The following is a 12,941-nucleotide window of genomic DNA, read 5'->3' on the forward strand; positions in this document are numbered from 1 at the left end:
ACCTAACCAACCCCCTCCTTGCTGTTTTTATTAGTAATTCCCCTAACCCCGTCTTTGCCTGCCCCCTATAGTGTCATTTAACAAAACATCACAATTAACATTACAAATGAGTTTCTAATAGGCTAGTTGAGTCTAGGGGTGATATACACGTGTAAACGGGTGTGATGTTCAGGAGTTTGATGATAAGAGAGCATGAACACTGATCTTAGAACTGGTTTGAAATAGAAACCAGGCAAATATCTTTGGAATCACTTAATTAGCTATGCATTTCAAAGACATCGTCTTTTTCAAATATATATATATATATATATATATATATATATATATATATATATATATATATATATATATATATATATATATATAATGATCAATAATTATAATGGAAAACAGTAAAAAAAAAAAAGCAATTCTTGCAAAACAGCAAACAGACCAGTATAATAGTATTCTAGAGCAATATTATAGCAAAATTATGATTTTATAAAGATTTTTTGGTGAGAAATGAGAAAATGCTCAACAATGCTGATGACATTTGCACATGGTTGTCTGTGAGCATAGGCTACTTAAAAAAAGACACATTTAAATAAGGTTATAACTTTTTAAACCATGACCTAGTTTATTTCTGACCATTTTCGTAACACATATTATAACTGTCATTACCAACTACCAGTAACTTTCCACAATTAAAACTGTTCTCACGTCACACATAGGCCTAGCAACAGGACTTTGATTTTGAAAATCGTCTGATGGGCGGGGCGCAGGGGAAATAATAATGAAACAGTTCCTGCTACTTCTTGCGGTAGATATTTTGCCTTCTTAACGAAACGTTTTGAGCTGCTGAAATGATTGAAAATGAAAACAGCGAGAGTCCTGAAGCAAAAGAGTATGTTGGACTTGCAGATTTTGTGGCTGAAGGAGATGAGCAGGTACATGTTGTGCAAATGATGATCGCCTTTCAAAATAAAGACCGATTTCACTGCTATGAGTGAGAGGGTGAGTGAGTGAGAGAGAGAGAGTGCAGTCACTCATCATTAAGCAGAGGAATTTATTTTTACTTTTATGTTTTTATTGTGTGTTTTTTTTGTGATAGAAGAATGACCAAATGATCTGGCTCATAAAACATCTGTCAACACATGATTTGCCCTATATATTTTGTCTTAAGCCATTCAAGTAGCTTTAGGCAGATCGATTAAAAATCACATTTCTTCACAAGATACACGACAAATAAACAAATAATGAATAAAAGAAATGTCTTTTATTTTCTTCTATTCTTTTTTTTTTTTCTTGAATCGACAGCTTAGTTTCTCAGTTGGTGATAAATTGAAGGTCCATGACAGGAGCTCAGACGTGTGGTGGTGGGCTGAACTGCAGGGTCGCTTTGGTTATGTCCCATCCAGCTTTCTGCATCAAACAGCTGAGGATGAGGAAGATGCTTGGCAGGATGACGAATACTTTGGCAATTATGGGACATTAGTAAGTACTAAAATGTTAAACTAGTCAATCTAAAAGCTTACATTCATTAAAAAAAGGTTTTGATCATTCAAATAAAAGGATTCTTGATTCAGAAGCAAACTTTTGGTTAACATGTATTATCTGCATCCTGCTGTCAGAGGCTTCATCTGGAGATGCTATCAGATAAACCCCGCACAGAAACATACAGGCGAGTGATTCTGGGTAATAGTCCCGCCCTGAGGGGGAAGGTGGTCATGGACTTGGGCTGCGGGACAGGGGTTATCAGCCTCTTCTGTGCCCGGCTAGCACAACCTGCAGTGGTGAGACTAACTGAATATTTGCTTTAAAATCATGCAGCCTTATAATGGGTGTAAATTCATAGCAAAGGCCAATAGAAAGAGCTTTTTTTAATTGTCATTGTACTGACATTTGTACGTATCTTTATGGCTGTTTATATTTAAATTATAACACAAATAGGGTAAAATTTCTGTCATATTGCTGTTGCTACTGGTGTATAAAAGAAATAAGTGTCGATGCTGTGTCATGTCTGTAGTAACTTTAGTAAAATCACAGCCACTGGCTTATTACTTTATTCTTACATTTAATCATGGTATTTATTTTATCCAAAGCAGTGTATAGTATAGGCTAATTTTAGGGGTCTCTTAAAGTAAAATAAAACCTGTGCCCTTGATAGGGACAATCGTCCCGAAGTTTAGAGTTGCAATTCACAACTGGTCTAAAATCTATTACAATTTCTTTACAAAAATTCAGTTGAATAATACTGACCTCAGAAAAATATACAAATGTATATTTAAAAATAAAAGCTCATATTTATATTCGAAATGATATTTCGAGCGCTTGTCTTTGTTCATGTAGGTTTATGCTGTGGAGGCCAGCTCAATGGCAAAACACACTGAGGAACTAGTGAGGCAGAATGGCTGTGAGGAAGTCGTGACCGTGTTCCAGGACAGAGCTGAGGATCTCACTCTGCCTGGGAAAGTGGACGTTCTGGTGTCAGAGTGGATGGGCAACTGCCTTCTGGTATGAATATGGCTGTAACGGTACAGTATATTTCAGTTCAGGTTTTACCGACAAATATCAACTGCATATTACAGAACACTGATAGTAGGTCTGATGAGTGCATAAGTAATGTAACTTTTCTCTGGGAAATTATTTTCACTTTAACTGTTATATGGCTTTGCATTCTACAAAATAATGGGTTTTAGTAAAGGCGACCAGGCTTTCTCGATGGCTGTTCCTATGCTCTGGTATAGTATTCCCCCTTAAATTTGTCTGTTTAAATTAACATTTTTAATTTTTTATGTTTAATTTTAATTAATTGTTAGGGTTTTAAATTCTCATTTGTCCGTTTGTTTACATGTCTAGATCTTAAATCAGTTTTACATTTCTTGTACACCACTTTGGTGTCAACGTCTGGTGTTCTAAAATGTGCTTTATAGATAATCTAAACCAAACTCTGTTTCTCAGTTTGAGTATATGGTGGAGTCAGTGTTGCTGGCACGTGATCGCTGGCTGAAGGAGGGTGGAGTGATGTGGCCGTCCTCTGCCTGTCTGACTGTCGTTCCTTGCCAGGCCTTCTCTGACTACAGGCAAAAAATGGAGTTCTGGGAGAAACCGTATGGCCTAGACTTCACCTACCTACAGTGAGGCCTTATATACAGCTCTTTCTGACCTTACTGTAGTGTGTATTTAAGCAACTTGCCATTGCATTAGGTGAAAAAATATCAATCAAGTGGGTTTGAAATGTAGGGCTGGGTATAGAGTTTGATACTTTTAGAAAAATATCGAAAAATGATTTGTTGTTCTGTACCAAATTTCGATACCTAATTTCATCGACGGCAGTGATGCAGCATACTTAATGTGCCTAAATCAAGTGCTGGTGATGGGCTCTGGCAAGGCATCAGGGAAAATCACTAGTTTACGGTGGTTCCGCCTAGACTCGTTTCTCACACGTGAGGCTTTAGTGTGTAAGCATCAGACCCCAATAGATGTAAGGCTACGTTTACACTAGTGCATTTTAGTTTTAAAATGACAACAATTCTCATCTCTACTGGCGTTTCCACTGTATTTGAGAAAATATCTCTGTCCATAATACTGTACATATGACCGAAAACACACGTCATGAGAGCATTCATGCACACTGTAGCATCATGCTACATAAGACAATTGAAAGATTTAAAATACACTTTTACTTTAAACCACCATTGAGTGTTTGTAAAAGCTTCTGATTGTGATCTAATGTGGGTTTTGGCTATATAATCTTGCTGCAATATTTTTTATTTTTAGCTTTTTATATCATACTAATCGCTATACCTGCTTAACATTTCTCATGTAAACACCCTGTATTGCAATTAAAATATGCAGAATCTCACGAAAATTACATACAAATCATATACTGTCGTAATCTTGTGTTAATTAGCTTCATGTTTCATCCATAGAAATGTTTTCCTGGGTTTCTTCTGTACAGAACTGAACGTGATAAGTGACATGGATGTTCATCATCGGAGACAGGGCGAGATATAAACGCGTAATATGATTGGACATTTGGGCAGCAAATGAGCTTCCTCTCAGTCAGAACAGTGATCGTGGAAAAGAAAACAGGCAGACAGCGCTGGAAGCAGCTAATGCTTATCAGTAAATCTGTGGAAAGTGAATGGAAATGATGATTCTAAGCCAGGGGTTTTCAAACCTGTGCTGGAGGACCCCATCCCTGCACATTTTGTATATCACCCTCATCTATAACACCTGATTCAACTCATCAGCTCATTAGCAGAGACTACAAGACCTGAATCAGATGTATCTGATATGGAAGACATAATAAATGTGCAGTGCTGGGGGTCCTCCAGGACAGGTTTGAAAACCCCTCGTCTAAGCTGTGCATTTTAAATTGAAAATGCACTAGTGAATGTAGTCTGAAAGATGCGGAAAAGATCAAAGTGTTGCTGCATGTCACCAATGCTTGTCTGTCTCCTGATAAAGCAGACATGCTCATTTTTTTTGAAGAACTTGAAGAACACGATTTAAAGATTAAGTATGCAGCTGTGAGCCTCACATACTGTCTTGAAACTGTTCATTTTGCACTTTGCACAACTATTTGCACTGAATTATTGTGTTGGTTATATATTGTTCTTTTGTGCAGTGGCTCAGGAGATGAGACTTTTGAGTCTGTAAAAACATCAACAAATTGAAAAAATGCAATATAGTTCAAATGTAAAATTTTGTTCATAAAATTGGTATAGATAAAAAGTATAATTCAGGAACTGGTATCGAAGTCAAGGTATTGGTTTAAAAAAAAAATGGAATGATACACAGACCTACTGAAATGATGATATTTATAATGAAAGATAAAATAGTTTTTAGACTTTGTGGTTGTCAAACATTAGAGGAACATTTATTTGTGAATGTTTATATTTAATGCGTTGAACTACACCTGTGGTTACTCCGATAGGACACCAACTTCATATATCCACTAGAAATCAACTTGGGACCCTTTGGTTAAAAGTCTTTGCAGCAATTATTCAGAAGTTCTTTAACGTCTGTGCATAAAATACATGTTAATTAATCAACAATTACATGATGTATTTAATACAAGTAGTTAATTCAGTTGCTGCTGAATGAATATATAGGAGTAATTAAAAACTCTATTGCAGAGGTGGAAAGTAACGAATTACATTTACTCGCGTTACTGTAATTGAGTAGCTTTTTTGTGTACTAATACTTTTTAAAGTATTTTTTTAAATCTGTAATTTTACTTTTACTTAAGTATATTTTGTTTAAAGTATTGTACTTCGCTACATTTTAAAACACATTAATTACTGAGTAAAAAAAAAAAACAAAACAAAAAAATCGCTCCCTGGAAACTACGGCAGTAAATAATGGGCAGGTTGGCAAACTGGCGCTAAAATCACAAGAAAGATGCAGACGGTCAAAACAGGCGTTAGTGGTGCAGACACCGCTGAAAACGAAACCCCGTCATATTCTGAAGTTGAACTCGAAGGAAATGAAGTGAACCCCTGGCCATATGTATGCTCTATTATGCAGTGTAAGCTGTACTTGCTTAGGAAGACCAAACTAGCAGCTTATAAAATCTCGACAAGACATCAACCCTTCGCAAGAATGTAGAGGTAAGCTAAATAATTGCATCGTTGCATTGGTGGTTAAAATGAAGCTTTGACATTTTAGCAAGAGGTTTTGCACAAATTAGCCAAAAAGACAGTGGTGAGGAGTGTGCTATATATATCATCTGCGATAATATCATATTTTTTGTTTTAATGATGTGCGCGCTTATAGTGCGTTCTTTCACTGTGTGATTCAGTCTCCTAAAATGCATTTAGAATCATAGGCGCCGATACCGTGGAGCACCCACGGAAAATACCGAGCACCCACGGAAAATGAGCACCCACGTGTGCCAGTGCCAGACTGCCAGTAGGCTACATTTATTTAAAATTAAACATTGCAGTTGGCGCTATGAAGCGTCTGCTGTATGTTGTTGTCAGTGACAGTGACATAACCAGTCGCATGCATGTTCCATATCCTATCCACCAATCACAGCGTTTCTGAAAACGTCCCATCCCCCACTATACAGTGCCGTGCGAGTATGTAATCATTTACTGCTTTCCGTAATCACTAATCATTAATCAGACTAAAATGGACAGATTTGTTATAAAAAAAAGCCAAACCTATTAATATTGATATATCGACATTCTTTTACTGGATCTAGTGGCTTTGGCTTTTTGTGAATAAACGTCCAGTATTTTTTCTCTTTCAAAGTTTTGTCTGTCATGTTCTTCCACCTCATTTCATACCCAGCAGTACGTTAATATGTAAATGTTACGGTACATTCCCTAGACTCCTTAAAGTTCGTAACAGGGTTTAAATGGGAACATTTTTCTGCTCAAGTATAGGCCTATATACGGTTTAAAAGAGGAAAAACTAATGGACACAAAAGTAGCCTACTTTTGGACAGAATACAAGTTCTTTGTTAAATACATAAAATAAAAAAATATTTTTTTAGCCTATATGAATAATGGATTCGAAACCTCAAAGAAAAGCCATGCCACTATCAAAAGAAACCTCGAAACATAAATGAGGTAGACATTCCCAGAAACTCATTATTTTAGTCGCAACAATCGGTTAATGGAAACGCTGTCCTTTCGCAATAGTCTTTTAATCAATATTTACAAAACATTAATTTCCCAAGAAGCTGAACGCATTAGCGATTACGTGTCAGTTAAACTTTTCATCTCCAATCCTGTTTGTATTTTTGAGAAGTGACGCTGTTGTGTTTGTTTGTATCGGCCGCTGTCCATTAGCCTAAGGTTCTGAAATGCAATATTTTTTTAATAGCCTAGTCTATTTTTTAATTTTTTAAATGGCTTGCGCCCTTGAGCACCCACGGAGAAAAACATAAATCGGCGCCTATGTTTAGAATGATCACAAAATTGAAGATATAGGGGCAGAAAATTCACATATTTATATAATTTCATACATTAAATCAAAATCACACAAAGAATGCCGTCTTTTCCTCCAAAAATCATCATGAATATATACATACATACATATATATATAACAGTTCAGTAAACAAGTTAATTAAGAGACTTGCGTTTTAGACACCATATTGCCTTTTTTAGCTCTATTTCTACAACAGAAAATAATTCCAAACACAGCCACCAAATCACAGTTTTGCGTCTCTGAGCAACGTGACAGTGTTTCGTTCCTGAATGAATCAACCGTTTAAATGATTCGGTTCAATCGCAATGACTCACTTATTAACAGTGACTTGCTGACACATACTGGCCATTTTAATATCACATTTAAAGTATCTTTTGATTTTTTTTAAATAATTAATTTCTTATAATTTCAAATGAGTATTCAACATTTTATGTTTTGTATATCAAAACATTATTCATGCATTTGTAACTGCAGGTTAAATGCATTCTTGTCCTGCACTAGTGTAATACATCTAAATGCCACTTCCAATGAATCTTCTGCATTTCCTCTGCATTAAAAGATGAGTTTGTTGATACTGATTTGCCTGGTAACAGCCCAAATGTTTTATTATTCTAAATAACTGATTCCTTTAATTAAAAACAACTAGTTTGAGATTAATAGACCTATACCATGGGTGTCAAACTCAGTTCCTGGAGGGCCGTAGCCCTGCAGAGTTTAGTTCTAACCCTGCTCCAGCACACATATCATGTAGTTTTCAAATAAACCTAAATGATTAGATTAGCTGGATCAGGTGTGTTTAATTAGGGTTATATCTAAACTGTGCAGGACTGTGGCCCTCCAGGAACTGAGTTTGACACCCTTGGCCTGTCCCATTTTTGACTCCCTCCCACTGTTAAAATGTAACTAAGTAATTTTTACTCTGAGTAAATTTTAAATGAGCTACTTTTTACTTTTACTTGAGTTGATTTTTAGACTGGTACTTTTACTTGTACTTAAGTAAAATTTGATTAATGTAATGGTACTTTTACTTGAGTAGAATATTTTTGTACTCTTTCCACCTCTGCTCTATTGTGATTTGTCACAAAATGACCGAATTCATCAGCTATGTATATCTTTGTTATGATAACTGCTAAAACTGACCATTAGTTAATGTTTTGTAGGTCACTTGCACAGAAGGAGTTTCTCTCCAAGCCTAAATTTAGCCATCATCTCCTACCTGAGGATTGTTTGTCCACACCAGCCGATGTTATCACTCTTGATATGGTCACAATACAGGTCTCAGACTTAGAGGTAAATGTTACAACTTGGGTTAAGTGGAATAACCATTGTTTAAAAGGCAGCACATGTTAACTACGTTTCTTTTCCTGACTTCTTCTGCTCAGAGACTCAATGGTGGGTTTAGTTTCAATGTTGAGAAGTCAGGCGTGTTTCATGGCTTCACTGTCTGGTTCAGTGCACACTTCCAGAGTTTAGAAGAGGATGGACCATCACAAGAGTTGAACACCGGACCATTTTCAGAGTATGATGCATAAAAAAATAACCAAATAAACACATCATAGCATATATTCACTTAACAATTTCAGATGTGAATGCAATTTATACTTTGAAATACTTACAGTATTTCCAGGACAATATGTGTACAGCATTAATCTGAACCCTGAAATGTAAAACCTTAAACAAAGCCTTCATTATTCCCAGGATCACTCACTGGAAACAGACTCTCTTTATGTTGGATGCACCAGTGACAGTTGAGGAAGGGGACATTATTGTAGGGTCCATATGTCTGCAGAGAAATCCCGTCTGGAGACGTCACTTGTCAATCACATTTTCATGGAACATAAATAGCACAGAAGATAAAAAGGTGAGTTTCTACATGTAGCATTACTTGATCTCCTTTAAATCAACCATATGACTTGTTTTACCGTCTTCATTTTGGCAATTGCTTTTTTTAACATTTACCTGTGGATTTTTATCTTATGGAGATTACAAAATTTTAGATGCAATACCAGCATGAACATTTGAATCCCTCTTCATTCAAATTCTAATATTTTTGCAGGTCCAGACAAAGTGTTTTCCTATGTGGAGATGACCCATGACCCATTCATTAACGTTTTCAGTAAATAGAACATTTTCTTTCCTTTTTCAGTAACACAATCAGCAGTGCACAAAACAAGACACTACCTTCCCCTTATAAAATGGATCTTCAGGTTTCTTTTCTCTTTTAAAACTGACAATAAAAAAGCTATTTTTATCAAATGCTTGCTGTAAAAATCTTTGAATCCACCAAATATTATTAACAATTATAGAAAACGTGGATTTTTTTTGCAGCTCTCAGTAATTTTATATTTGCCTGTGTTTTTTATATAATAAGTATGATTATAAATAACAACAATATAGTTAGGCAGAGTCACATTGTTCTGTAATTGTTATGTCAATGGCAGTTCAGTATTTCTTATAGAGCAATAGCACAATCTGCTGGCATAGAGGTGTAGTGCAACTCCAGCTCAGGATATTACATTCCTGAAGGTGGTTTTCAGTCAGACTTGCATTCTAGCAGAGGTGGAAAGAGTACAAAAATATTCTACTCAAGTAAAAGTACCATTACATTAATCAAATTTTACTTAAGTACAAGTAAAAGTACCAGTCTAAAAATCAACTCAAGTAAAAGTAAAAAGTAGCTCATTTAAAATTTACTCAGAGTAAAAATTACTTAGTTACATTTTAACAGTGGGAGGGAGTCAAAAATGGGACAGGCCAAGGGTGTCAAACTCAGTTCCTGGAGGGCCACAGTCCTGCACAGTTTAGATATAACCCTAATTAAACACACCTGATCCAGCTAATCTAATCATTTAGGTTTATTTGAAAACTACATGATATGTGTGCTGGAGCAGGGTTAGAACTAAACTCTGCAGGGCTACGGCCCTCCAGGAACTGAGTTTGACACCCATGGTATAGGTCTATTAATCTCAAACTAGTTGTTTTTAATTAAAGGAATCAGTTATTTAGAATAATAAAACATTTGGGCTGTTACCAGGCAAATCAGTATCAACAAACTCATCTTTTAATGCAGAGGAAATGCAGAAGATTCATTGGAAGTGGCATTTAGATGTATTACACTAGTGCAGGACAAGAATGCATTTAACCTGCAGTTACAAATGCATGAATAATGTTTTGATATACAAAACATAAAATGTTGAATACTCATTTGAAATTATAAGAAATTAATTATTTAAAAAAAATCAAAAGATACTTTAAATGTGATATTAAAATGGCCAGTATGTGTCAGCAAGTCACTGTTAATAAGTGAGTCATTGCGATTGAACCGAATCATTTAAACGGTTGATTCATTCAGGAACGAAACACTGTCACGTTGCTCAGAGACGCAAAACTGTGATTTGGTGGCTGTGTTTGGAATTATTTTCTGTTGTAGAAATAGAGCTAAAAAAGGCAATATGGTGTCTAAAACGCAAGTCTCTTAATTAACTTGTTTACTGAACTGTTATATATATATGTATGTATGTATATATTCATGATGATTTTTGGAGGAAAAGACGGCATTCTTTGTGTGATTTTGATTTAATGTATGAAATTATATAAATATGTGAATTTTCTGCCCCTATATCTTCAATTTTGTGATCATTCTAAACATAGGCGCCGATTTATGTTTTTCTCCGTGGGTGCTCAAGGGCGCAAGCCATTTAAAAAATTAAAAAATAGACTAGGCTATTAAAAAAATATTGCATTTCAGAACCTTAGGCTAATGGACAGCGGCCGATACAAACAAACACAACAGCGTCACTTCTCAAAAATACAAACAGGATTGGAGATGAAAAGTTTAACTGACACGTAATCGCTAATGCGTTCAGCTTCTTGGGAAATTAATGTTTTGTAAATATTGATTAAAAGACTATTGCGAAAGGACAGCGTTTCCATTAACCGATTGTTGCGACTAAAATAATGAGTTTCTGGGAATGTCTACCTCATTTATGTTTCGAGGTTTCTTTTGATAGTGGCATGGCTTTTCTTTGAGGTTTCGAATCCATTATTCATATAGGCTAAAAAAATATTTTTTTATTTTATGTATTTAACAAAGAACTTGTATTCTGTCCAAAAGTAGGCTACTTTTGTGTCCATTAGTTTTTCCTCTTTTAAACCGTATATAGGCCTATACTTGAGCAGAAAAATGTTCCCATTTAAACCCTGTTACGAACTTTAAGGAGTCTAGGGAATGTACCGTAACATTTACATATTAACGTACTGCTGGGTATGAAATGAGGTGGAAGAACATGACAGACAAAACTTTGAAAGAGAAAAAATACTGGACGTTTATTCACAAAAAGCCAAAGCCACTAGATCCAGTAAAAGAATGTCGATATATCAATATTAATAGGTTTGGCTTTTTTTTATAACAAATCTGTCCATTTTAGTCTGATTAATGATTAGTGATTACGGAAAGCAGTAAATGATTACATACTCGCACGGCACTGTATAGTGGGGGATGGGACGTTTTCAGAAACGCTGTGATTGGTGGATAGGATATGGAACATGCATGCGACTGGTTATGTCACTGTCACTGACAACAACATACAGCAGACGCTTCATAGCGCCAACTGCAATGTTTAATTTTAAATAAATGTAGCCTACTGGCAGTCTGGCACTGGCACACGTGGGTGCTCATTTTCCGTGGGTGCTCGGTATTTTCCGTGGGTGCTCCACGGTATCGGCGCCTATGATTCTAAATGCATTTTAGGAGACTGAATCACACAGTGAAAGAACGCACTATAAGCGCGCACATCATTAAAACAAAAAATATGATATTATCGCAGATGATATATATAGCACACTCCTCACCACTGTCTTTTTGGCTAATTTGTGCAAAACCTCTTGCTAAAATGTCAAAGCTTCATTTTAACCACCAATGCAACGATGCAATTATTTAGCTTACCTCTACATTCTTGCGAAGGGTTGATGTCTTGTCGAGATTTTATAAGCTGCTAGTTTGGTCTTCCTAAGCAAGTACAGCTTACACTGCATAATAGAGCATACATATGGCCAGGGGTTCACTTCATTTCCTTCGAGTTCAACTTCAGAATATGACGGGGTTTCGTTTTCAGCGGTGTCTGCACCACTAACGCCTGTTTTGACCGTCTGCATCTTTCTTGTGATTTTAGCGCCAGTTTGCCAACCTGCCCATTATTTACTGCCGTAGTTTCCAGGGAGCGATTTTTTTGTTTTGTTTTTTTTTTTTACTCAGTAATTAATGTGTTTTAAAATGTAGCGAAGTACAATACTTTAAACAAAATATACTTAAGTAAAAGTAAAATTACAGATTTAAAAAAATACTTTAAAAAGTATTAGTACACAAAAAAGCTACTCAATTACAGTAACGCGAGTAAATGTAATTCGTTACTTTCCACCTCTGCATTCTAGTGTGTGCTCGTGAATACTTGATCTCACTGAGTGCATGTGCCAGATGAATTGCCAATTAAGGGCTTATAAATGTGGTGCTGCAGCATTGATTACACAGTGTCTGATGAGTCTGGTATTTGTTTCAGTACCACTTTGGCTGAGATTCCAAGCGAGCCATACCCATAGACTGTATGGCCATACCACATGGCAAAATGTGACGTGTAAACCCTGCTGATCACTGATTGGTGGGAGAGCATACTCTTTTCAACATACTATGCTTTGGGACACACTTATTCTAATATCACATACTATTTAGGATAGATAGTATGAACATTGAGACGCAGGGTCAGTTAAAGAACATAAGATATAAACCTGCGTTGTATGTTGTGTTGTTGCCTTTGCTTGGTCTTTACCCTTCATCTAGATGCAGTTTTAAAAGTTAGATTATGCTCTTTTGCCTCAGCACTCATCAATGTCAAAATGATTCAGGTGGCCAATCAAATCAAAGAAGGTGGGGCTTTACTGTTCACAGAAACTGAGCGGGATAACTGTAAATAAAGAAAAACAAAAGATTATCAGAATCTACAAGAAGAAATAGAAAATAATT

The 12,941-nt window shown here is 35.9% G+C and overlaps 1 protein-coding gene across 1 annotated transcript; it reads left to right on the forward strand.

Moving 5' to 3' along the window:
- Window positions 1–740: 740 nt before the first annotated feature.
- On the forward strand, window positions 741–9,181 carry prmt2 (protein arginine methyltransferase 2). Its single transcript, XM_059561712.1, has 9 exons — window positions 741–926; window positions 1,297–1,473; window positions 1,611–1,772; window positions 2,329–2,493; window positions 2,941–3,116; window positions 8,086–8,215; window positions 8,308–8,444; window positions 8,624–8,786; window positions 8,982–9,181. The coding sequence occupies exons 1-9, from the start codon at window positions 843–845 to the stop codon at window positions 9,012–9,014; spliced, it is 1,227 nt and encodes a 408-aa protein (XP_059417695.1). The 5' UTR covers window positions 741–842; the 3' UTR covers window positions 9,015–9,181.
- Window positions 9,182–12,941: the final 3,760 nt, after the last annotated feature.

The sequence above is a fragment of the Carassius carassius genome, chromosome 11 (assembly GCF_963082965.1).
Source record: "Carassius carassius chromosome 11, fCarCar2.1, whole genome shotgun sequence".
Classification (NCBI taxonomy): domain Eukaryota; kingdom Metazoa; phylum Chordata; class Actinopteri; order Cypriniformes; family Cyprinidae; genus Carassius; species Carassius carassius.

What these genes read in the sequence shown, in the direction of transcription:
- prmt2 (XM_059561712.1), top strand. Translation starts at nt 843, where the DNA reads ATGATTGAAAATGAAAACAGCGAGAGTCCTGAAGCAAAAGAGTATGTT. An exon ending in TTGGCAATTATGGGACATTA is followed by an intron (nt 1,474 to 1,610) that starts GTAAGTACTAAA and finishes TCCTGCTGTCAG; the next exon opens with AGGCTTCATCTGGAGATGCT. An exon ending in ATAGCACAGAAGATAAAAAG is followed by an intron (nt 8,787 to 8,981) that starts GTGAGTTTCTAC and finishes ATATTTTTGCAG; the next exon opens with GTCCAGACAAAGTGTTTTCC.